Consider the following 23,421-nt stretch of genomic DNA (forward strand, 5'->3'; position numbering starts at 1 on the left):
GGTCAGAGGTACTGGCCCAGGAGTTAGACTCCCTGAGTCCAAATCCCAGTTCTCTCTTGACTGGCGTGTGGCATTGGTCAAATTACTTCATCTATGTTTGCCTCGGTTTCCTCCTCTGTGAAATGAGCATTAAGATAGAATGTACAGCCTAGGGTTCCTGTGAGGGTTTAATGTATTGCACAGGAAGAATCCTTAGAACTGTATCTGGCACATACAGATTAAGAATTTAATACATATTAGCCTTTATTTGCTCTCCTTTCCTTTACCCTCTTTTCCCCCACCCCTAGTTGGTTTTAGATGTAGATTCTGTATCTCAGGGAGAGTCTGAAAGGCAGGTATTGTGGGGTATAAGAGTTATGCCATTTTCACAAGAGGTGCATAATTGCTTGGACTTCTGGGAATGATTTACAAAAATTCTCTAATCCCTTTCCCTTCACTATTGGATTTCTGTTATTTCTACCCTAAGCTTTTGACACACCTTTACCAACATTCAATGTCCGTTTACTCAAAGTGGTGCCCCAGGGGTGTCACCCCAGCGGGTTTAGGCTGCTGGGTGTCTCGCCTTCATATGCAGCACAACCCATGTCTTGCGGCTCTCTCCTGCATCCCAGAGCCGGCAATCAGGGAGGCAGCTCCTGTCTCTTAGGTTTCTGCTTCCAGTGGTCCATGATTGTCTCTTGGAGTGCTGGAAGTCCTCGCCTTCAAAGTCACTTGTTGAACAAGGATTTACTGAACACCTCCTGTGCACAGCTCTGGCGAGCCTCAGCTAACTATCCTCTTTTCTGGAAATAACTTCTCCTGTAAACTAACAAGTTTAAGACCTGTAAGGTACCCTTTTCCACTGTATCCTCACTGCTATTTCTTAGGAAAGAATACTCCTGTAAACACAGCTTGATTACCAAGATACCCTTCATATTCCCCTCAGTGTGAAGAGATTATAAACAGGTTTCTCCCTAACTCCAGGCTCCTGATCTTCCTTGTCTGAGAGTATTTACTTTAGGAAACTTGTCTTTGTAAGCCTATTCTCTGTCACTTTGAGATGTAAATCTCTTCAGATCTTTCCTCAGGTTCTAGGAACCAGAACTGTCTCTGTCAAGGACCTGGGAACCACCTCTTTGAGATGGCATCATATGAAGTGAAAGAAGCAGCCCTAGGTCCCTGTCCTCTGGGAGGAGAGGAGCCTGACTTAGGAAGACATCCTGCTCCAAGCTGTAAAACTACTTGCATCAAGAAGAGAGGAGAAAGTTTACTTTTCCTTTAGGTGAGGCCAGTCGAGAAACACAAGTTGCCCATGACACCCCACCCCGCTCCAGCTCTTAGAAACACTCCAGCCCTTCTTCTTGGGAGAGCTGGGTCTCCAGACTTGGTAATGGCACCCCACTCCAGTACTCTTGCCTGGAAAATCCCATGGATGGAGGAGCCTGGAAGGCTGAAGTCCATGGGGTCGTTGAGGGTCAGACACGACTGAGCGACTTCACTTTCACTTTTCACTTTCATGCACTGGAGAAGGAAATGGCAACCCATTCCAGTGTTCTTGCCTGGAGAATCCCAGGGATGGGGAGCCTGGTGGGCTGCTGTCTATGGGGTTGCACAGAGTTGGACATGACTGAAGTGACTTAGCAGCTCTCCCCTATTGTTGACTAATTTCTTGGGATGAAATCAACGTGTGCCTCATTAGCTGGTCCAGCATGATTCATTATTTAAATGGATGCAAAAGCAAGTTAATCAGGTTGTTCTGATGAATGGTCTGTGTTGCCAATCTGAACATAAATGTTTTTCAGGAATCAAGTGCCGGCTGAGACTGATCCTGCCCATGTTCTGTGGCAAGGCTTTGGGTATCTTCTGCGGGGGGCTGGTGAGGTAGTGACCCAGGACAGACACCATCTCTGCTGTCCCCTCCACAGCTCCAGGCCACCTGGAAACAACTGGTGAGGTGTCGCTTGAGATGTTCCCAGTTCTGGTGTTTGCTTGAAATGGTTTATTTCAGCTGAATTCCTTGGCAAGTTGGGGCTCAAGCCTGGGTCGGGTGCTCTGAGTGAAATGAGCTCCAAATGGCCCCTTACATTCCCAGAAGGGTGGTTAATAGGAGGGCTGTAGCCATAGAGGGCAGAGTCTGTGTCATTCTGACCAGCCACTCTTACCTGCATCAGTGAGAAGAAATGGTTCATGGCAATTCCCGTCGAGTCCTGCAACCAGCTCTCGTTAATGATGTCCAGACGCTCCTGCTCTGCTTCTTCCTTGCGGGCATCGCAAATGTCCCACAGGCGGTCCCGTAAATCCTGAACACAGAGAAGCAATGCTGTGAGGCTTCAGAATCGCAGCTTGGATGACCTCCATGTAATGAAACTAAAATCCTTTGCCTGTCTTAAAAATGTGCCTGAAGAAGATTTAGATCTAATGCATTCATGTATTTTATCCTTTTGCTCAACAAATCTTTATTTTGCTTCTACTCTGTCAGGTCCTCGCTTTCTAAGACCCCCCTCAGCATACCCTGTGCCCATATTTAAACCCGCTGCAGTTCACTTTCTTCATGGGGGGGCTATGGTTTCTGTATTCTAATCCTTCCTCACAAGACTTCTTTGGTTGAAAAAAGACCTCTCAGGGAATTTTGGAGGAAATGGTGTATTGTTGATGGAAGAAATCTGCAGCTCTGTGCAATCCAAGGACATACATAGGCTTGTTAATGAATCATGGGTGAAACATGTCATTCATCAAGAAATGGTGTTTGAACTTAATCTGAAGATAAGCTTTGTACTACAGAGTTAGCAGTAAAATAAAATCTTTTGAAGATCCCATCTCTGCCATTTACTAGGTCCGGAACAATAGTGATGATACCTTTCTGTGTGTGTCACTGCATTAGAATAGAAGTCAGTGAACTTATATTGACTCAATGAATGCCTCCCAACAAACTTAGGTACTCTTATTATCTTCCTTTTGCAGGTGAGGATCTGAGTCAGCTACAGAGAGGTTTTTTTTCCTAAAGTCACCCTATGAGCAAGTGGTGGAGTCAGGATATGAGCCTGTGGGCTTGAGTAAGATGTACCACTAGATTAGGGCTCAGTTACTTGACCTGTGAAATGGGGATATTGTTTACCCTTTGGATGTGCTATAGTCAGCCTAAGCCTATAAATCACTTTGATCCCTGGGTTGTGGAGATCCCTGGAGGAGGGTATGGCAACTAACTCCAGTATTCTTGCCTGGAGAATTCCATGGACAGAGGAGTCTGGAGGGCTACAGCCCATGGAGTCTCAAAGAGTTGGATACAACTGAAGTGACTTAGCTTGCATAAAGCACTTAGCACAGTATTCAGCACACAATAATTTCTCAATTATAAACACTATCATAGAAATTCATAAAAATAAAACATCTGTTTAATAAAAATCCCATTAATAAAATATATGTAGCCCAATAAAACTTGACAGTTTTCATAACATTGATAATTTATTGAATGTTAACTGTGCATTGGGCATTGTGTTTAGTGCCTGACATTGATTACCTCATTCATCCCCACAATAACCAAGAGAGAAGTTCCTGATGAGAAATTGTATGCCCAGAGTGATTAAATCACTTGCCAATGGTTTCAACGTGGTGAAGTCAGGAATTCAAGAGCAAGAAGTTTTATTCCAGTATCTACAGAGAGTTTTATTTCTGTGATGCTGTGTTTATGGAACACTTAGCGTTTTGGTTTGTTATCTTGTGGGGGCTTCATGTGAAATGAAAAGATCAATGCCATTTTTATAGCTGTGTGGTCATGGCAGAAGAATACACTATTATTTAGAGCTGATCTGGGTGTCTCTGGGGTCTTTCCACAAATGCTATATTGGACAGTCAGTGAGGACTGGCTTGTACTCCCCACACATTTATACATTTTTAAAAAGACAGCAGAGGAAGCAGGGGACTTGTTTCTAGCTCTCATTCTGTTTCTGACTCATTTGGAGGTCTTAGCAAGTACTGTTATCTCTGTAGTTTGGTTTTCTAATGGTATTAAGGATAACACGATAGCAAAGCCTCATCATTAACTTCTCAGGATTGAAATGAAATAAGCCAAGAACAAGGACTGTTACCCCAAATAAAGAGGTTAACTACTGGCAAATAGGATTATGGTTTTGTCATTTAAAATTTTTGTTTAAGTATCTAATTTGTGTACAATAAACAAACGGTACTTCAGGAATTAGGGGGAAAATGCTCATAAGATATTTTAAGTCCCCAAACCTTCTCATTCTATTAGCAATCATCTTATTAATCTGGGGCAAGAGTTGATAGGAGGGCCAGCTTTGTGAATAAGTAGGAAACAGGAAAAGGCAGATATGTTTTAGGATTAAGAACAGGTGCTTCAGTACTGGGGCATTTGTTAATTCAATACCTGCTTGATAGAACCTACCAGCACCCTGCTCATCCAAGTTACCGTCATGCCTTCACTTAACTTCAATGGCTCCCCAGTTGGTTTCCCAGTGGCTCTTAAACACACCAAGCATCCTCCTCCTCTAGTGCCTTTGCTTTTCTCTCTGCCTAATACACTCTTCCTCCCCAGATCTGCCTGGCTCATTCAGTCTCTCCTTTCCTGAGTTTGCTCAAATATCACCTTCTCAGAGTGGGCCTTTACACAACCACTGGATACCAAATAGTACATCAGTGTTTTTTCCTCCAAGCTCTTTGTCCTTCACCTAGCTCTTACCAGTGATATACTTGCTGTACATGTATGTGTTTATTGCTTATTCTTTGCATTCTGGCCCCCAGAATGTAAACATCCTGATGTCACAGGCTTTTTTTCCACTGTTCAATCCCTAGCCCCTGGAACAGTGCTGAGGCCCTGGTAGATGTTCAATAAATATTAACAGAGCAGATGCATGGGCCATGGGGTAGAGCTTGGCAATTTGTTGTTGTTGTTGTACAAATAAACATTGAGACTATAATCAGATTTGACCACTAGTAGCCTATATTTAGGGCTTTTCCTGGTGGCCCAGATGGTAAAGAATCTTCCTGCAATGTAGGAGACTCAGTTTGATTCCTGGGTTGGGAAGATCCTCTGGAGAAGGGAATGGCAACCCACTCCAGTATTCTTGCCTGGGAAAGCCCATGGACAGAGGAGCCTGGTGGGCTTCAGTTGTGGCAAGGGAAAGAATTCCCCTGACAGGAAAAGGCAAGAGACAGGAAATGTAAGAAATCAAAATCAGGCTTCTTACACATCAGAGGATCTTTTCTAAAGCATCAGGGTAATATATATACATATATACTTAAATGTATACTCCATTTATGAATTTATGAAAATCTGCCTGTCGACCAAGTACCAGGCACTGTGCTTGCTGGAGATACAAAAATGTATAAGATTTGGTAGCTTCCCTCAAGGGATCTATTCAATAGAGGCAACACTTCAGGCTTTCTGGAATGTTCCTTCATTCCCCTTCTCATTGACATCAACCAACGATTTAATTGCCTCCAAGACAGGCACATACTTAATACCAGACTTGGTATTAATACCATACATTCACATGCTTACATGACCTGACAAATTGCTTAAGAGTGTACAAAATAAATAGAGGCTGGAATGATCTTAGATCCCTGGCCTTGACTCCTCCTTCCAGAAGCATGGACCATTGGATTCTCACTCTGAACTCAAAGTGCTGAAGAGCCACTGCTCTTGAAAGTCAGCAGGTTGATGTTCAAACCATTTCCCTCTTCATCGTCACACCTCATGAAAATAATGAGGGGATAAATGAGGCTTTTGCAGCGGGAGGTTTGAGAGTGTGGAGACCTGGGCCCCGTGAGTCACAGATTCCCTTACATTCACTCTTTGGTGCAGCTCAGCCTTTGTTTCCTCATCATCCCACAGGTCGTCAGGAAGGGAGTTGAAATCCGCCTGCCACTGAGACACGAAGTCTTGCTTGTGGTCTGGACGCCTCAGAAACTGCTGGAAGCCTGTTCTGTAAGGCATTGGGGGAAGGAGACAGAGCTTACATGTCCTTGCTGTAAACTACATGACTGGAACGGTGGGAACTTTACTTACCTAATATCATATAAGTAAGCAAGTACGGCATGCTGGTCTTCTCTCAACTGCCTGAGTACTGTTTTGATGGAATTTATATAGGAATTTTCTATCAGTTTCCAGTATGGTACTAAAAATGATGGTATTTCCTGTTAAATGACAAAGCATAAAAATCATAATTTCAAAGGGCAAAATGCTTCTGTGCAATTGAGCCAAAGGGCACTACTAAGTGGGAGATCAAGATACAACTGCACTGGGACTTCCCTGGTGGTCCACACTCCCAATGCAGGGGGCCTGGGTTTGATCCCTGGTCAGGGACCTAGATTTCACATGTGGTAACTAAAAGATCCAGCATGCAGCAACTGAGAGCCAGCACAGTCAAATAAATAGTGCACTGGGACGACCCAGAGGGATGGTATGGGGAGGGAGGAGGGAGGAGGGTTCAGGATGGGGAGCACATGTATACCTGTGATGGATTCATTTTGATATTTGGCAAAACTAATACAATTATGTAAAGTTTAAAAATAAAATAAAATTAAAAAAAATAATAAAAAAATAAAAACTCTGTAAACAATTAAAACAAAATAAATACATATTTTTTAAAAGATGCAACTGTGGCTACTTAAATGATCCCTGTGCAACTTCTAGCTCCTCCCCCAGTTAATTCCTATTTCAAACCATTCTTCATGTCTCAGCTCAGACATGTTTGTTTCCAGAAATCCTTCCCCAAACCCACAAGTGTATAGGGTCATCCTTCATCCCCTGAAGTTCAGATGTCCCACTTGAGCACCCTGTACTTCTCCCTTTAGAGCACTGATGGCATTAGTTGTAACTGCTTATGTTATTTGTCTATATTCACCTCTAAAATGGCAATCTCATAAAACCAGGAAGAATGGTTATCTTATTCACTGCTGAACAGTTTTTCCTATAATTAGCACGGCATCTGGGGCATGTTAGGTGCTCAAGAAATATTTATCGAATGAATGGATTGAATGATCACAGACATCTTATCTTGCCTAAGTTGGAGAACATCTATGGGCTCATGTCACAGTGATTGGTGAGTTATTCCTCTGAATTCCCCCTTGAGGTTTCACATTTGCTTTAAAGTGCACCATGAAACTCATAAAGTTTCTTTTATGTTATCTTTAATGAGGCAAATCAACCATCAAAACCAAGAGATAATGAAACAAGAAATAAAATTGAAGATATTTATTATATTTAATACAAACTTTGTATGGTAGTTATTCCCTTATTGGCTGTGCATTTGTTAGTCAGGGAACACACACATGGGCCTTGGAGGTCATTTGGGCTAATTTCCTCTCCAACTGAGAAATGACAAGAGATCCAGGGGTAGATTATCCAGTCTTCCTGTGGACCTGATTGATTTCAAAGCAACCCCCCTCCAGGTCACACTTGTGTTGGTGGAAAGTTCTTCCTGTATTATTCGCCTTCCTGTAGTTTCTACTTATAAGCCCTAGCTGTGCCTTTCAGAGGACAGGCTGCATTCATACTGTCTTCCCTGTGACAGCCTGTTAAATATTTAAAGATGTGAGAGGGGAGATGTAGGCTGTCATTCAGGATGAAACTTGCTTAATTTTGTATTCCTGGCATCTGAAAGAGCATTTGCAAATAACAGGTACTTAACAAACGTTGATAATTGAATAGACTCAATTAAACCCAATTTATCATCAGTTAAATTTTTAAGAGCCTGGATGGCTCAATCTAGTTCTATTTAATTTAATTTTATTAATATTTTATTGGGGCTTTCCTGGTGGCTCAGGCGGCAAAGAATCTGCATGTAATGCAGGAGACCGGGGTACAACTTCTCAGTCAGGAAGATCCCCTGGAGAAGGGAATGGCTACCCACTCCAGGATTCTTGCCTGGAGAATCCCATGGGCAGAGAAGCCTGGAGGGGTACAGTCCATGGAGTTGCAGAGTCAGACATGATTGAGCGACTAACACTTTCAATATTTTATTGGAGTATAGCTGATTTACAATATTGTGTTAGTTTCACATGTACAGCAAAGTGATTCAGTTATATGTATATGTATCTTCATTCTTTTTTAGATTCTTTTTTCAAATAGGTTATCACACAATATTGAGTAGAGTTCCCTGTGCTACACAGTAGGCCCTTTATGGTTATCTATCTTATATATAATAGTGTGTGTGTTCAACTCAAACTTCTGATTAATCTCTCCCTCCATGTATGATTCTGTGTTCAACCATACCTTAGTATTTCATTTATCTAAATTAAACATTTACAGTTCTTTCAATGCTTCTCTCATATCATTTTAACACCTTTCTCCTACATAGATTCCCTTCTGGTTTCCAGTTTTGTAAAAATAATCTCTCCTAAAAGATATGGTATCCAGAGTGGTGCTTAAGTCCATTTTACATAAGTCCACTACTAAACCTCAGAATTCCCAGGTGACTCAGGGGTAAAGAATCCACCTACTGATACAGGAGATGTGGGTTCTATCTCTGGGTCGGGAAGATCCCCTGGAGGAAGAAATGGCATCCCACTCCAGTATTCTTGCCTGGAAAATCCCATGGACAGAGGAGCCCGGCAGGTTATAGTCCATAGGGTCACAAAAGAGTCGGACATGACTGAGCATGCACCCACGCATGCACACACCAAAACTCCCTCCTAGTGACTTCAAGACATTAACACTCAGTGCGTGGAGAGTTACCACCCAGGAATGGACCTCATTGAACTAATATCCTGCTCACTGCTCTCATTTATCTACAAAAACTTCATAAGAAATTGTCAAATACTATTTTGAATTCAAAATATACTATGTTTATGATCCTTCCCTGACCCACCAACCCAACCTTGCTATCAGAGAAAAGGAAAGGGCCAGTTCAGCAGGACTCAGGCTTAGTGAACCTATCTGAGATTTGTGTGGTTATTTTGTATGTTATAGGTGCTCAGAAGGCATATGTTTAATAATTCTCTTTTACATTTTGTCAGGGATTAATCTTTGGATCACTGGTCTTGGGCTTTCCTTGTGGCTCAGACGATAAAGAATCTGCCTGCAATGTGGGAAGACATGCTATTAAATCTCATCTGCCTTTAATTAAATATTTAGGCCTTTGTCCATATCTGATCTTCCAGATTATACTGTATCTTCTGTGGATTTCTGTGAGTTATTGATAATGTCTATCTGTAGTTTCTTTAATTCTCTAGGATGTGATTTTTCTGGGTCTGGGGACTTGAGGTTATGTGCCGTGACTAGATGCTAAGACCTGTCCTTTCCAATTAAATAATCTTCTCTTCATTGACTGAAGCATAATAGGAAATTGGGTAGCCAAGGCAAGTATCCCCCAAGCTTGAGAAGCTAGAAAGCAAAGACCCCTCACTCCACTGCCTCCTTGGTTTTCTCCACACCTTCCTTGTGTCTGGCAAAGGGGGAAGGACCCAGGTTCCCCTCGAACTTGGTTGCTGCCTCCCCCTGCAAGAGCCAGATGTGGAAGCAATAACTATCTCTGTGTCTTTCCACATGCCTATTGAAGTACATCTGGGGTCCCTGGAAGGCCTGGAACTAGGTTTACCTGATAAAGTGTAGGAAGAACATATATATATATATATAAAATTGATTATGCACATACATATCTATTTTATTGATTATATGAAACTCAAATTTTTTAACTGGGCATCTGTCTTTCTTCTCTGTTTGCAGGTAAGCTCTGCAGCTCACATGTGAGAAGCTTAGAATGGAAAAGGAGCAGAGGAGAGCATGTGGCCTGCTTTGTTTCCAGGTTCTAGGCTACTTCTGGTCACAGCAAAAGGAGTACTCTCCATGGTGTCACTTAGGTAACTAGAGGTCTGGGCTGTATATCCTTCTGTCGTCCCTACAGACTGACTCCCCATCCTTCACGCTTCACCCTGCTTGGTGCCCTGGGAGGCCAACTCACGTAAATTACTTCAGGAACCTCCCTTACCTTCCTCCCTTGCCTTCCTCCTCCCAGGCAGGGACTACAAAAACAGAAAGGACATGAGGTCTGGTTAAGTGTTTCCCTGCTCCTCTCTGCTGGTCGCTGCAGGGGGCTGCATCCTCTGGGAAGGCCACAGCCCTGGCAGGTGGTTCTCTCTGTGCACAGGTCTTCTTGAGGTCTTCACCTGTGCTCCCTGTCCTCACCTTCTCAGGCCAGGAGCGATAATAGCTCCCATTGGGGGTAACAATCTAACTCTTGTAGATTTCCTTATTTATTGACTACACACACACACACACACACACACACACACACACACACACATGAGCTTCCCTGGTAGCTCAGTTGATAAAGAATCCATCTGCAATGCAGGAAACCCCAGTTCGATTCCTGGGTCAGGAAGATGCCCTGAAGAAGGGACAAGGTACTCCAGAATTCTTGGGCTTCCCTGAAGAAGGGACAGGGTACTCCAGAATTCTTGGGCTTCTCTGGTGGCTCAACTGGTAAAGAATTTGCCTGCAATGTGGGAGACCTGGGTTCGATCCTTGGGTTGGGAAGATCCCCTGGAGAAGGGAATGGCTACCCACTCCAGTATTCTGGCCTGCAGAATTCCATGGACCGTATAGTCCATGGGGTTGCAAAGAGTCATACATGACTTTCACTTTTTCTTTCATACACACACACACACATCCATATATATATATATATATATATATATATATACACACACACAAACATATATATGGGCTTTCTGGTGGCTCAATGGGTAAAAAATCCACCTGTGATGCAGGTGATGAGGGTTCGATCCTTGGGTCAGGAAGATCCCCTGGAGTAGGGCATGGCAAGCCACTCCAGTATTCTTGTTTGGAAAATTCCATGGACAGAGGAGCCTGGTGGGCAGCAACCCATAAGGTCATGAAAGAGTCGGATATGATTGCAGTGACATAGCACTTATGATTGAAGTACATAGCACGACATAGCACTTATATATATATGTAAGTGCTGTGTTGCTTCAATCATATCCGACTCTTTATATATATATATATATATATATATATAAATATAAATCAGCCTTTGTTCAGCTGTCTTTAAATCATCATCTGCTTTCTGCCAGGATCCTGACTAGAAGATCTCATACAAGGGAAGCTTGCATCTTATCTCAATGTAAATGTTTATTTTGTACTCCTTTTAGTTCCCTCTTGTCCTCTATGAATTTATTTCTCTCAAGGGCATCAGGGTTTGGAGTTAAGGATTAGATTTCACTATTTTTGTCTCTCACTGTCCAACTCCCGCCCAATAATATCATTTTAATTTTATCTCCGTCCCATCAACCACTTCTGTATACTGCTGCTATGACAGTTTTTGAATATATTTAGTTTTCAAAGTAGCTACTATTTGGCTGAGTGATATTAATTATACACATCTATATTAATATCATATAAAGTTTTAATCTTCTAATATTTCCTGTTCTAATCTCCCCGTCAATGCTAATTAATTAACTCTTCAGAGCTCTATAAAGAATCTCTAACACAGTTGTCACTGTATTTGACTCTGTATTGAATGCAGTGAATTATTTTACATCCTTCTACCCTCCTCCAAAGGGTTTATCATTTAACTGGGGAGATAAAGAAGATGTTTCCCTAGGAATGCTCAATAATAACTGCAACTCATGGCTGGGTCTCAAGTATCTGGCACAGATCGTCAGGGCTGAGAGCTCATAAGAGTCAAAAACCATGGAGGACTGAAATTAAGAAGACAGGGACTAAGTCGTTCAAAAAGTCTTAAAAGAAAGGCCATTCTGTGTAATTTTCCCAAGATGACTTATTTATTTAAGCAGCCCATCTACTCAGTGTTCTGTATGGAAAGGAAATCCCCAAAAGAGGGGATATATGTAAACACATAGCTGATTCACTTTTCTATACAGCAGAAAATAATATAGCATTGCATAACAACTATACTCCAGTAAAAATTAGTAATAATCATTTAAAAAGCAGCCCAGTTTGCCAAGGTGACAACTGGGCTTTGCAGCTGTCAGAGAATGAAGAACCAATTTAAGCTTCAGGGCTCAGCTGGACATCCCCTTGACGGATTTATTAAGGAGGTCAGGCCAGGTAGCTCCCTACTCATTTATGAGTTGAGTTAGCTTCAAAATTTTCCTTCTATTTCTGAAAATTCAGGGGTTAAACTTCATATGAAAGCCTTATGATGTGGGTATGAGAGCTGGGTTGGAGGGCTGTAATTTTCTGGGTCTGTGTTCTGGGGAAGCTGTCTTTCCAGAAAATTGCATCTCTGCTCCTCCTTGGGGAGAAAATTGGTCCTCACAGAGACCATTTACTCTCCTGATTGCGTCACTCATCAGCCGCTCAAAGCATGACTCAGAAACTTGAGGGTGCAGAGAAAAACATGAAATGTGGTTCAATGAGTATTCTCAAATGATCATCTCTGCTTTTTTGATAAATACATATATTATCAGCCAAGAAAGGCCTTTTGGATGGTGCAATGTGAATCTTACCATAAAGAGGAGAAAGAAGAAATTCTACTAGTTTGAGTCTAAACTGCCATACCTCAGGAATTGGTTCATTTACATACACCCACTCTTCTGATCCGGGCTTCGATGGGGCTGGCACTACTGGGACCGGTGAAACATCTGTAGACTCGGCAGGTGATTTCTTGAGTGGAATCTTCCCTCCTAGCGATTTTCCTCTAGGAGAACCTTCAACATGCATATTAAATCATGAAATTTCAAGGATATGGATGGGGACAGATTCTGGTGGAGGATTAAATTTATGATTGCCATGAGCTTCATGCAATTCATTAACTGCTCTTTAAGCAACTTTGGGCAGACTTATCAAATCAAAAACAAAAAATCTCATTCTCTACAGCCCCTAAATGTACCAATGATACCAACAGCAGGTTTTTTTTTTTTTTTTTTTAAAGCAATACTATACTTCTCTTGTCCAATTAGCTGTGGAAAGCAACTTGATACTTCATTTTCATCTCTGTCCTTGCTTCTACAATGAACACATGGTTTTTACAAAGTTAAGACTCCAGAGAAAAGTGCAATTTACTATTGCAAAAAACTGGCAAATTGAACTATCACCCTGAAAAAGAAAGAGGGTAGTCACAACAGGAGCAGTGTTCTTGTTTACTGAAACCCAGGAGAAATTGCCGGGAGAAAGGATGCTGTTATGAGTCGGCTGGAGTCAATAAGGGGTGCAGGGGAGGAGAAGAGGTATTGTAGCTCTTGAATAGTTCCATATTCCCTGGATCAGACAGAGGGTTTCTAATCAGGGAAACTATATTTCTTACTACAGTCAGGTTGTATGGATGAAGGCAACCTCTGTGCCAAAAACCTGGCTGAATTAAGGCATAAGGCGGTGGGGAGAGGGGAGGGAAGGAGAGAGGGGAGGGAAGGAGAGAGGAGAGGAAGAGTGAGAAGGGAAAGAGAGGGGAAGGAAGAGAAGGAGGAAGAAAAGGAGGTTGGAGGAGCAGAAAGAGAGGCCTCATTTCAGCTCAGAATCCAGAAAGGGCATGCGCTATCTGAGAATATCAAGGGGGAATTCAGGCCAGTGAAGTGGTACCCATGTGGTCTGAAAGATCTTGTGACTGATGAAACTACCTTAACTCAGAAAGCACCTATATTTCCTTAAAGGATCAAAGTTATAATTTAGGAATTCATTCAGTTTAAATTTCACTTACTTTCAGATATGTTAAGATTTTAGATGCAGTTTATAAATGCCTATAGAATTTGCAGCACTTTCTTTCCCCAAAATATATTTCTTTAGTGAATATTATTTAATGATATGCTGTTTAGGAAAGTAAATACATCTTCCATTTTTATAATAGTTTAAAATATATGGATTATAAGTAGAGGAGAAATTGTCAATTATGTACTGTGGACAGTTCAGTGCTAAAAACAGTACTGCTATCTACAAGTTTAAAGTTTGTATCTAGATTTTATTTTAAATTAGAAAAATTTAAGAACATCTTTATTCAGGTAATAACCAAAAATGTTCATAATTTGAGAAATGTTTCTATATGGTAATTTTTAAATTCTCTGACCTGAGTTTCTAGTAAAATATGTGATAACACTACTACTTTAAGATGAATTTTTCTAAGGAGAATTTCTAAGGATAACTTTGTAATTATGAGATTGGAATGAGTTTCTTTTTCTTCTTTTCTTACATATCATGATCATTCAGTGAAAACTAAGACAGCCAGGAAGTATTTTTGAACCACTGTGCTTTGATCTTGTTTAAATTTTATCTAATTGTTTTAAACAATCAAAATGCTAAGAGGAAAAGATGTGAATGAATTAAAATGTATTGGCATAGAGAGTGAAAATAGATATCACATTTGAACAAAATCTATCAACATCTCGAGTTTACAAAAGGCAGTCCTTTTAAAGTATTACTCATGTGACCACGTGAAGGTTTCCATTTCTAAGATGTTTGCTTTCATTGGAGGTTGAATTGTTGAGTCCTCAGGGCAGCCATTCTTCTTTCATGAGAAGTTTGAAGGGTAATCTGTTCTTAGCGCATGGTAAAGGCAGATTTTAGCAGTTTTTAGTCCAGTTATTAGAATCTAACTGTATCATGCAGAAGCCCATGGAGTGAGAACAAGTAGATAAAACGAGGTATAAAAGAAAAACAAAATTTTACAACGTGAACATGGGATTTGTTTAATGATTTTATCTGTGAATAAATAGTCAAAGTTGAAACAGCAGAGCAACAGATTTGAGCAATGATAATAACATACTAGGAGCTCAGGAAAGGTAAGAAAAAAACTTCATCAATTGAAGAAAGGAATTTAAGAAAACTGGAACACTTTTACATTAAGTTGGCACTATTCAGTGAATTAAGATTGTAGGAAGGAGGATAAGATGTAAAAAGTCTGATTTTTTTTAAAAAGAAAGGCATTTTTATTACCTTTCAGTCTTAAAACATGCCCTAGTAGAATCAGATTTAATTAAGAACCTCACTGGGTAGAAACTAGAAGATTGGTTAACAGTGACAGCTTCCTTATTGTTTTTGCTTCAGCAAGAAAACATTTCATTGTTAACATATGGTGCTAATAGTTGCCTGGGCTGCAAACATTGGCAAATGAAGTAGAGACTCAGGATGCCTTGGATAAATGAAAATTTTAGCTCTGAAGCAACGTGGCCAGGAAGAGAAGGGTGTCAGTGTTAGGTAAGGAGCCAGATATGGGGCATGAACCAGCTTATTCTCTAAATCACTACTGAGAAGCTATTTTGGAAGAGTTTTCTCTCCTTGGTGTCCTAGAATTCATGTTGTTTCTCTGTGTGGAGCTCAGTTCAGTTCAGTTTAGTTGCTCAGTCGTGTCTGACTCTGAGACCCCATGGACTGTAGCACACCAGGCTTCCCTGTCCATCATCAACTCCTGGAGCTTACTCAAACTCATGTCCATTGCATTGGTGATGCAATCCAACCATCTCATCCTCTGTCATCCCCTTCTCCTCCTGCCTCTAATCTTTCCCAGCATCAAGGTCTTTTCCAATGAGTCAGTTCTTCGCATTAGGTGGCCAAAGTATTGGAGTTTCAGCTTCGGCATCAATCCTTCCAATGAATATTCAGGACTGATTTGCTTTAGGATGGACTGGTAGGGTGTCCTTGCAGTCCAAGGGACTCTCAAGAGTCTTCTCCAACACCGCAGTTCAAAAGCATCAATTCTTTGGCACTTAGTTTTCTTTGTAGTCCAACTCTCACATCCACACATGACTACTAGAAAAACCATAGCCTTGACTAGATGGACCTTTGTCGGCAAAGTAGTGTCTCTGCTTTTTAATAGGCTGTCTAGGTTGGTTATAGCTTTTCTTCCAATCAGCAAGCGTCTTTTAATTTCATGGCCGTAGTTACCACGTACAGTGACTTTGGAGTCCCCCCAAAAATAAAGTCTCTCACTGTTTCCACTGTTTCCCCATCTATTTGCCATGAAGTGATGGGACCAGACGCCATGATCTTAGTTTTCTGCATGTTGAGCTTTAAGCCAACTTTTTCACTCTCCTGTTTGACTTTCATCAAGAGGTTCTTTAGTTCTTCTTCGCTTTCTGCCATAAGAAGGGTGTCATCCACATATCTGAGGTTACTGATAATTCTCCTGGCAATCTTGATTCCACTTTGTGCTTCATCCAGCCCAGCATTTCTCATGATGTGCTCTGCATATAAGTTAAATAAGCAGGGTGACAATATACAGCCTTGACGTACTCCTTTCCCCATTTGCAACCAGTCTGTTGTTCCATGTCCAGTTCTAACTGTTGCTTCTTGACCTGCATACAGATTTCTCAGGAGGCAGTTAAGGTGGTCTGGTATTCCCATCTCTTTCAGAATTTTCCACACAGTCAAATGCTTTGGCATAGTCAATAAAGCAGAAATAGATGTTTTTCTGTAACTTTCTTGCTTTTTCAATGATCCAGCGGATGTTGGCAATTTGATCTCTAGTTCCTCTGCCTTTTCTAAATCCAGCTTGAACATCTGGAAGTTCAGGGTTCACATACTGTTGAAGCCTGGCTTGGAGAATTTTCAGCATTACTTTGCTAGTGTGTGGGATGAGTGCAACTGTGTGGTAGTTCAAAAATTCTTTGGTATTGCCTTTCTTTGGGATTGTAATGAAAACTGACCACTGGTCCTGTGGCCACTGCTGAGTTTTCCAGATTTGCTGGATATTGTGTGGAGCTGGAGATGTGAAATGTAGACTACTATAAAGTAATGAGGACTGGTTATTTGGGATCACATATAGGACCTGATTTTAGTATAATTATAATCAGTGATAAACACTGGGAACTCCTTAAGTCAACTTTGCAAAGGATTCGCCTTTCTGCCCACAGTCTTTGATAACCTGATCTGGAATCAATAATTATATCCCACATTTATTTAGTCCCATGTACTCTGAGCTGGATCCTGTTTTTTTTTTTTTTTTGTATATTTACTTATTCCCTGCAATAGCCACAGGGAAATACTTTTACGACCTCATGAGGGAACTGAGACAAGCCAAGGTCAAGTTGTCTGTCCTTAGTCACTTGGATGCCACTTAGATGGTAAACAGGCAGAGCTAGAATCTCAGTCCAGGCAGGCCCACTCCAGGGTCCATGCATTTGACTATCATATTTGATTGCGTTTACTGTTTATTGATGTAATTCATGTTCAGAAGTGTTCATTAGTTTGATATTTAGAAATCTGCAAGTTTTAGAGTTGTCCTTTTAATACTATTTACTTGGTTTATAAATTGATTTTAAGACTGTTCTATTTGCATTATAATTGTTACAATTTAATTTTTCTGCTTGTAGTGAAAAATCTATTAAAAGTTCAGCCTGAGAAATCAATTCATTGAAAGGCTAGATAATAGAGTATAGATAATATTATTTAATTCATTTAAATTAGATGATGGTGTTAAGGAAAAATCCAAGGAAGTTCTGACCCTGTGGAGAGTTAATATGGAGTGTAGATTGCATTCACCAAAGTGTGAAGAGACTGACTTTCCCTTCTCTCAGATTAATGATTCCTAACAAAATATTACCTTATTTATTTTGACTCTCAATTTCCTCATCTTTGAAGGAAATGATCATTGCTACTTCACAGGTGGTTATGAGGATTTAGTGAGATTATACATAAAAATGATCTTGCATAGTGCCTGGCATATGGTAGGCATTCTACAAGAGGTAGTTTGTTGTTATTTTATTATTATGAATTATATTGTAAAAGGAGAATGTTGAATTTTGCCATCTGAACCATGATTGTAAATTGATCATCAACTTTCTAATGTGTGGCATCAACTTTCAGATAAAACCTAACATGTTTTGCATTTATTCTAAAATCTATTAAGGTTTTGTATGTAGTAACACATACTGTTCCCTGTTTAAGGTCCAAGGTCATTAAAAAAGAGTATTTTAGAAATTAATCCTAGAAAAGCTTAGGGCTTTTTACTTCTGTGTCAAAGTATTGTTAAACACATGTTGTTTTTTAAATTGTAATCCACCTTAAGCATTTTGGGAACCAGGACGTATTCTATATAATACATTAGAAATAACAGAAGGTTTCTTATATTCCAATGGCTAAAATTGAGCAATCAGTCTTTGGCATCAACATGGTAGTTCTTCAACTTTAGTGAGCACCAGAATTCCCTAGAGGGCTTTTTAAACTACAAATTGCTTGGCCCCTCCAGGAGTTTCATATTCAGTAGGTCTGGGGTGGGACCAAGTATCTGTTTTTCTAAAAAGTTCCCAGGTGATGCAGATGCTACTGATCTAGGACTGAACTTAAAGAACCACCGTGTTAATAGATGATCTAGGGATTTCAATTCCATTTCACTTTCATCTTTTTTTCCCTCTGTTCTTACATGTCCTTAAAATGAAATGTCATTAATGCTTATAACATTGACAAAATATTTACAGCTAAGTGGCTTGGCAGCACCTAAACTATGAGTTAAATCAGAAGGCTAGCACTGGAACAGTCCCAGTACTAATACATGTATTAGTACTAATACATGTATTAGTACTAATACAGGTCGACAGAACTAAAGAGGACGAGATTTCCAAGCATTTATTTATAGAACTCTAGTCCTAAGGGGGGCTTCCCCGGTGGCTCAGATGGTAAAGAATCTGCCTGCAATACCGGAGACCCAGGTTCAGTCCCTGGGTCGGGAAGATCCCCTGGAGAAGGAAATGGCAACCCATTTCAGTATTCTTGCCTGGAGAATCCTTTGGACAAAGGAGCTTGGTGGGCTACAGTCTATGGGGTCTCAAAGAGGCAGACATGACTGAGCAACACTTTCACTTTTTAGTCCCAGAGGATACTCCTCCGAGAGAGTTCTGCAGTCACAATGTTTTGAGATATTACATAGTGTGCCTCCCACTGCCTTAGAGATAGATGATCACAGGACATACATATCTATATCATCTATCTCCGTGGAGAGTAAATATATTTTAATTTGGTGTAACACAGCATTTTTCTGAAATTGGTTGATTAAGGAAAACTCTTCAATTAGCCCTTATGTAATGCCTCCTAGTTAAGGTCACAGAGTAGAAAAGTCCTTATTTTATGAAGGAATAAAATAGGGCCATGGCAGATGGTTGAAGATAATAAATTCTTTAAGAATACCATAAATACAATTGCAAATGGCATTTCAGTGTCAAGAGTAGCAGGGAGAAGGGTAGGGATTGATCTGATACGCAGGGAAAAATAAAGATGAGTCAAAGATGCCAACAACAGGAAACAAGGATAAATTTGAAGGAAGGAAAAAGGAGGTGGCTCCTCAAGCCACGCTTTCAATATAATTAATTGGTATCAAATAGCTTGTGAAGTAAACAGTTAACCAATTAATAGCATTCAGCTCCCAAAGGTATTAGTTCCAAATATAAAGAATTAAAATTACTAAGACTTCCTCTTAATGAAGTAAATCCTGTTATACATGCCAAAACAACAGTACTTCTATGTAGAAGAAAGACTTCTAAATCTTGATCAAGAGTTCATCTATTTCAAATATTATTCAATATAGTAGAAACTATGTTTATGGAAATAGAAACAGACTAGTAAAATAAAAGAAAAAAGAGTTCTTGAATTTACTTAAACTCAGCTAACTGCATGATTTAAATGGATGTATATTTTGCTGGGTGAAGTTGTATTTGCTTATGGTTTGTTTGAGTATACTTTTACCTAGATGCTCTCAAAGCATGTGCATTATTAGGTCTAACGATGATTTGGACAGGACTGGAAAAGGTAAGTTTTCATTTTAATTCCAAAGAGCAATGTCAAAGAATGTTCAAGCTACCGTACAGTTGTGCTCATCTCACACACTAGCAAGGTAATGCTCAAGATCCTTCAAGCTAGGCTTCAGCAGTATGTGAACAGAGAACTTCCAGATGTACAAGCTGAGTTTAGAAAAGGCAGAGGAACCAGAGATCAATTGCCAACTTTTGTTAGATCATAGAGAAAACAAAGAAATTCCAGAAAAAACATCTACTGCTTCATTGACTACACTAAAGCCTTTGACTGTGTGGATCACAACAAACTGTGGAAAATTCTTAAAGGGATCTGAAAACCAGAGCACCTTACCTGTTTCCAGAGAAACCTGTATACAGGTCAAGAAGCAACAGTTAGAACCAGACATATAACAAAGGATTGATTCAAAATTTGGAAAGAAGTATGTCAAGGTTGTATAATGTCACCCTGCTTATTTAACTTATATGCAGAGTACATCATGCAAAATTCTGGGATGGATGAATTACAAGCTAGAATCAAGATTGCCAGGAGAATTATCAACAACCTCAGATATGCAGATGATACCACTCTAATGGCAGAAAGCAAAGAGGAGCTAAAGAATATTTTGATGAGGGAGAAAGAGGAGAATGAAAAAGCTAGCTTAAAACTCAACATTTAAAAAACTAGGATACTGGCATCTGGTCCTATCACTTTATAGCAAATAGAAGGAAAAAAGTGGAAACAGTGACAGATTTTATTTTCTTGGGCTCCAAGATGCCTGTCGATGGTGAATGCAGCCATGAAATGAAGAGATTCTTGCTCCTTGGAAGGAAAGTTATGACAAACCTACACAGCATATTAAAGAGCAGAGACATCACTTCACCAACAGCTGACAAAAGTCTGTATAGTCAAAGCCATGGCTTTTCTAGTAGTCATGTATGGATGTGAGAGTTGGACCATCAGGAAGGCTGACGACCTAAAAATTTATGCTTTCAAATTGTGGTGCTGGAGAAGACACTTGAGAGTCCCTTGGATTGCAAGGAGATCAAACCAGTCAATCCTAAAGTAAATTGACCCTGAATATTCATTGGAAGGACTGATGCTGAAGCTGAGGCTCCAATACTTTGGCCACTTGGTGTGAAGAGCCCACTCACTGGAAAAGACCCTGATGCTGGCGAAGAATGAGGGCAGAAAGAGAAGGGGATGACAGAGGATAAGATGGTTAGATAGCATCACTGACTCAATGGACATGAGTTTGAGCAAACCCTGGGAGGTAGTGAAGGACAGGGAAGCCTGGTGTGCTGCAGTCCTTGGGATCACAAAAAGTTGGACATGACTGAGCGGCTGAAAAACCACAACAATGCATAAGTATATTTGATTTCTATTTTTGATGATTCTGTGCAGATCCTTCATTTGCTTTTGCTGATCACAATGAGAAAGTAAGGGATTCATAATGTAAATGTGGAAACTATTCTCCTATTTGTAAACAGGTGAGAGAAAGCATATAAATTATAGCCAAAACTCTAGCTAAATTTTTAATCTCACCAATGTTGACTCACAATGACTAGTTACATAAACCTATCAGGTTATATAATCAGAAAAGGGTGAGATGCTTTGAGAATCATGGATATGCATTTTTGAATGCCAAAATAGAGATCCTTTTAAGCCATCATTTTGTGAACATTGTACATTCTTGGGCTGCTATTGCATTGGCAATCTCTAATGAAAAAGTAAGCAGTGGTACATCATGACAACCCCCTGAGCATGTACTCTGCAGAAGTCAACTGGGTGTGTCCATAACTGCATTCCAATCTTTGATTTGTTGCTGTAGCAGCTCCAGGGCTTTTCTGGTGGCTCAGTGGTAAAGAATTCACCTGCCAATGCAGGAGATGTGGGTTCGATCCCTAGGCTGAGAAGATTCCCTGAAGAAGAAAATGGTAACTCCCTCCAGTGGTTTTGCCTGAGAAATTCCATGGACAAAGAAGCCTGTTGGGTTATAGACCATGGAGTTGCAAAGAGTCAGACACAACTTAAAGACTGAGCAGGCACGCATGTAGCAGCTTCAACACTATTGTTGTTTAGTCACTAAGTCACAATTGACTCTTTTGCAACACCACGGACTGTAGTCCACCAATCTTCTCTTAGGATTTCCCAGGCAAGAATACTGGAGTGGGTTGCCATTTTCTTTTCCACAGGATCGTCCCAACCCAGGGATCGAACCTGTGTCTCCTGTGTTGGCAGGAGGATTCTTTATCACTAAGCCACCTGGGAAGCCCAGTGGCTTCAACATACAATGCAACTAAATATGCTTGTTAAGAGCCTGGCATTTCTTCTGCCAACTATCAATTATTTACAAAATTGTATCCCCCTTATTTCACAGAAACAGTTAAGATAGAAAATAAATGAAACTAGATCAGGAAAAATACAACCTAAATTAGGAGGTCAAAGCAGGGAGAGGAATTAGAAAGCAGACTCCAGGATATAGGTCCTTGCTTAGAAACTAAAATCTTAGATGCTAATTTGGTTCTGAATTTCTAGACAGCCAATATAGAAAAGGCAGTGCTATCATTTAGAGGTACTAATTATTTAGCCATGTAGAGGAAGAAAAAAATTTCAGTCCCTTTCTTCTGAATGAAATTTCCCACCTAGGATTTTACACAGAGGCCACTGAATGATGTAATGGGCATACTATCCCTTCAGAAAATGAAATACCAGGTTATTATTAGTATAATGAAAGTTTCATCTCCACTGCTGTTGTGTTGAGGACTTTAATCAAAGAACTTATCAGTGAAAGCAACTTCATGGAAGCTTTTCAAGAAAATATGGTTCAGCATGTAGTTTTCTGATGGCATAATTTAGCCCAAGGATAACACTTATAATATCTATGATGATTGAATATTCTGTATCTTAGATATCAGAGAAGGCAATGGCACCCAACTCCAGTACTCTTGCATATTCTCTAAATTATTCCTCACAAGCATCACTTTCCTCAGCAGGACCTTTGCTGAGCCAGGCTACAGAAAGACTGAGGTTTTCTTTGGCAAGAGTTTATGATTTACAAATGCCTGAAAGAAGGGCCCAATGTACATTACTACATAAATATCACTATTTTCACTGAGAGTTATAAAATGCAGAATTCTATTTAATCATATTTATCTTAATCTGTACCTTTTCTTTTGAGTGAAGTTTCACTTTTCTTCCCTTTTCCTTCCTGAAGAGGTTCTCGATTACCAGGCGGGGGTTCTAAACAAAATTTAACACATAAATATCATTTGTGATTTTTTCTGATAGCTGGTTTATGATTTGTAAGCAATCAAATGTGATTTCTCAAAACAGCTATATTTGTGAACTGCCTAAAATGGCTAAGACCTTTACTGTGAGTTAAAATTAATCTGAAGTTAGACTATGGATTGAAAATTCTTGAATGACAACCCTGATAGGACTATTCTATTTTGTGACATTGAGAAGTTGAGTCCTAAGTTGAACATCAGCATTTGGTAGTGAATTTGTTGTTGTTCAGTTGCTAAGTCATGTCTGACTCTTTTTGTCAGACATGGACTGCAGCACGGCAGGCTTCCCTGTCCCTCACCATTTCCCAGAGTTTGTCCAAATTCATGTCCATTCTGTTGGTGATGTCATCCAACCATCTCATCCTCTGTCACCCTCTTCTCCTTCTGCCTTCAATCTTTCCCAGCATCAGGGTGTTTTCCAATGAATCAGCTCTTGCCATCAGGTGGCCAAAGTATTGGAGCTTCAACTTCAGCATCAATCCTTCCAATGAGTATTCAGGG

General features: G+C 40.2%; 1 protein-coding gene across 6 annotated transcripts in view; it reads right to left on the minus strand.

The window, feature by feature from the left end:
- Positions 1-23,421, minus strand: part of SPEF2 (sperm flagellar 2) — a 211,635-nt gene that overhangs the window by 78,541 nt on the left and 109,673 nt on the right. For 5 of the 6 annotated variants that reach the window (XM_070774772.1, XM_070774770.1, XM_070774771.1 and 2 more), the window contains 5 exons: positions 22,799-22,873; positions 12,482-12,630; positions 6,005-6,132; positions 5,783-5,921; positions 2,142-2,279 (listed from right to left, as the gene is read on the minus strand). In XM_070774772.1, the coding sequence (XP_070630873.1) occupies positions 2,142-2,279; positions 5,783-5,921; positions 6,005-6,132; positions 12,482-12,630; positions 22,799-22,873 (629 nt within the window). The remainder of the gene's footprint in view (positions 1-2,141; positions 2,280-5,782; positions 5,922-6,004; positions 6,133-12,481; positions 12,631-22,798; positions 22,874-23,421) is intronic. The other variant, XM_070774768.1, reaches the window with a different exon arrangement.

Source organism: Bos indicus, chromosome 20, assembly GCF_029378745.1.
Source record: "Bos indicus isolate NIAB-ARS_2022 breed Sahiwal x Tharparkar chromosome 20, NIAB-ARS_B.indTharparkar_mat_pri_1.0, whole genome shotgun sequence".
Lineage (NCBI taxonomy): Eukaryota > Metazoa > Chordata > Mammalia > Artiodactyla > Bovidae > Bos > Bos indicus.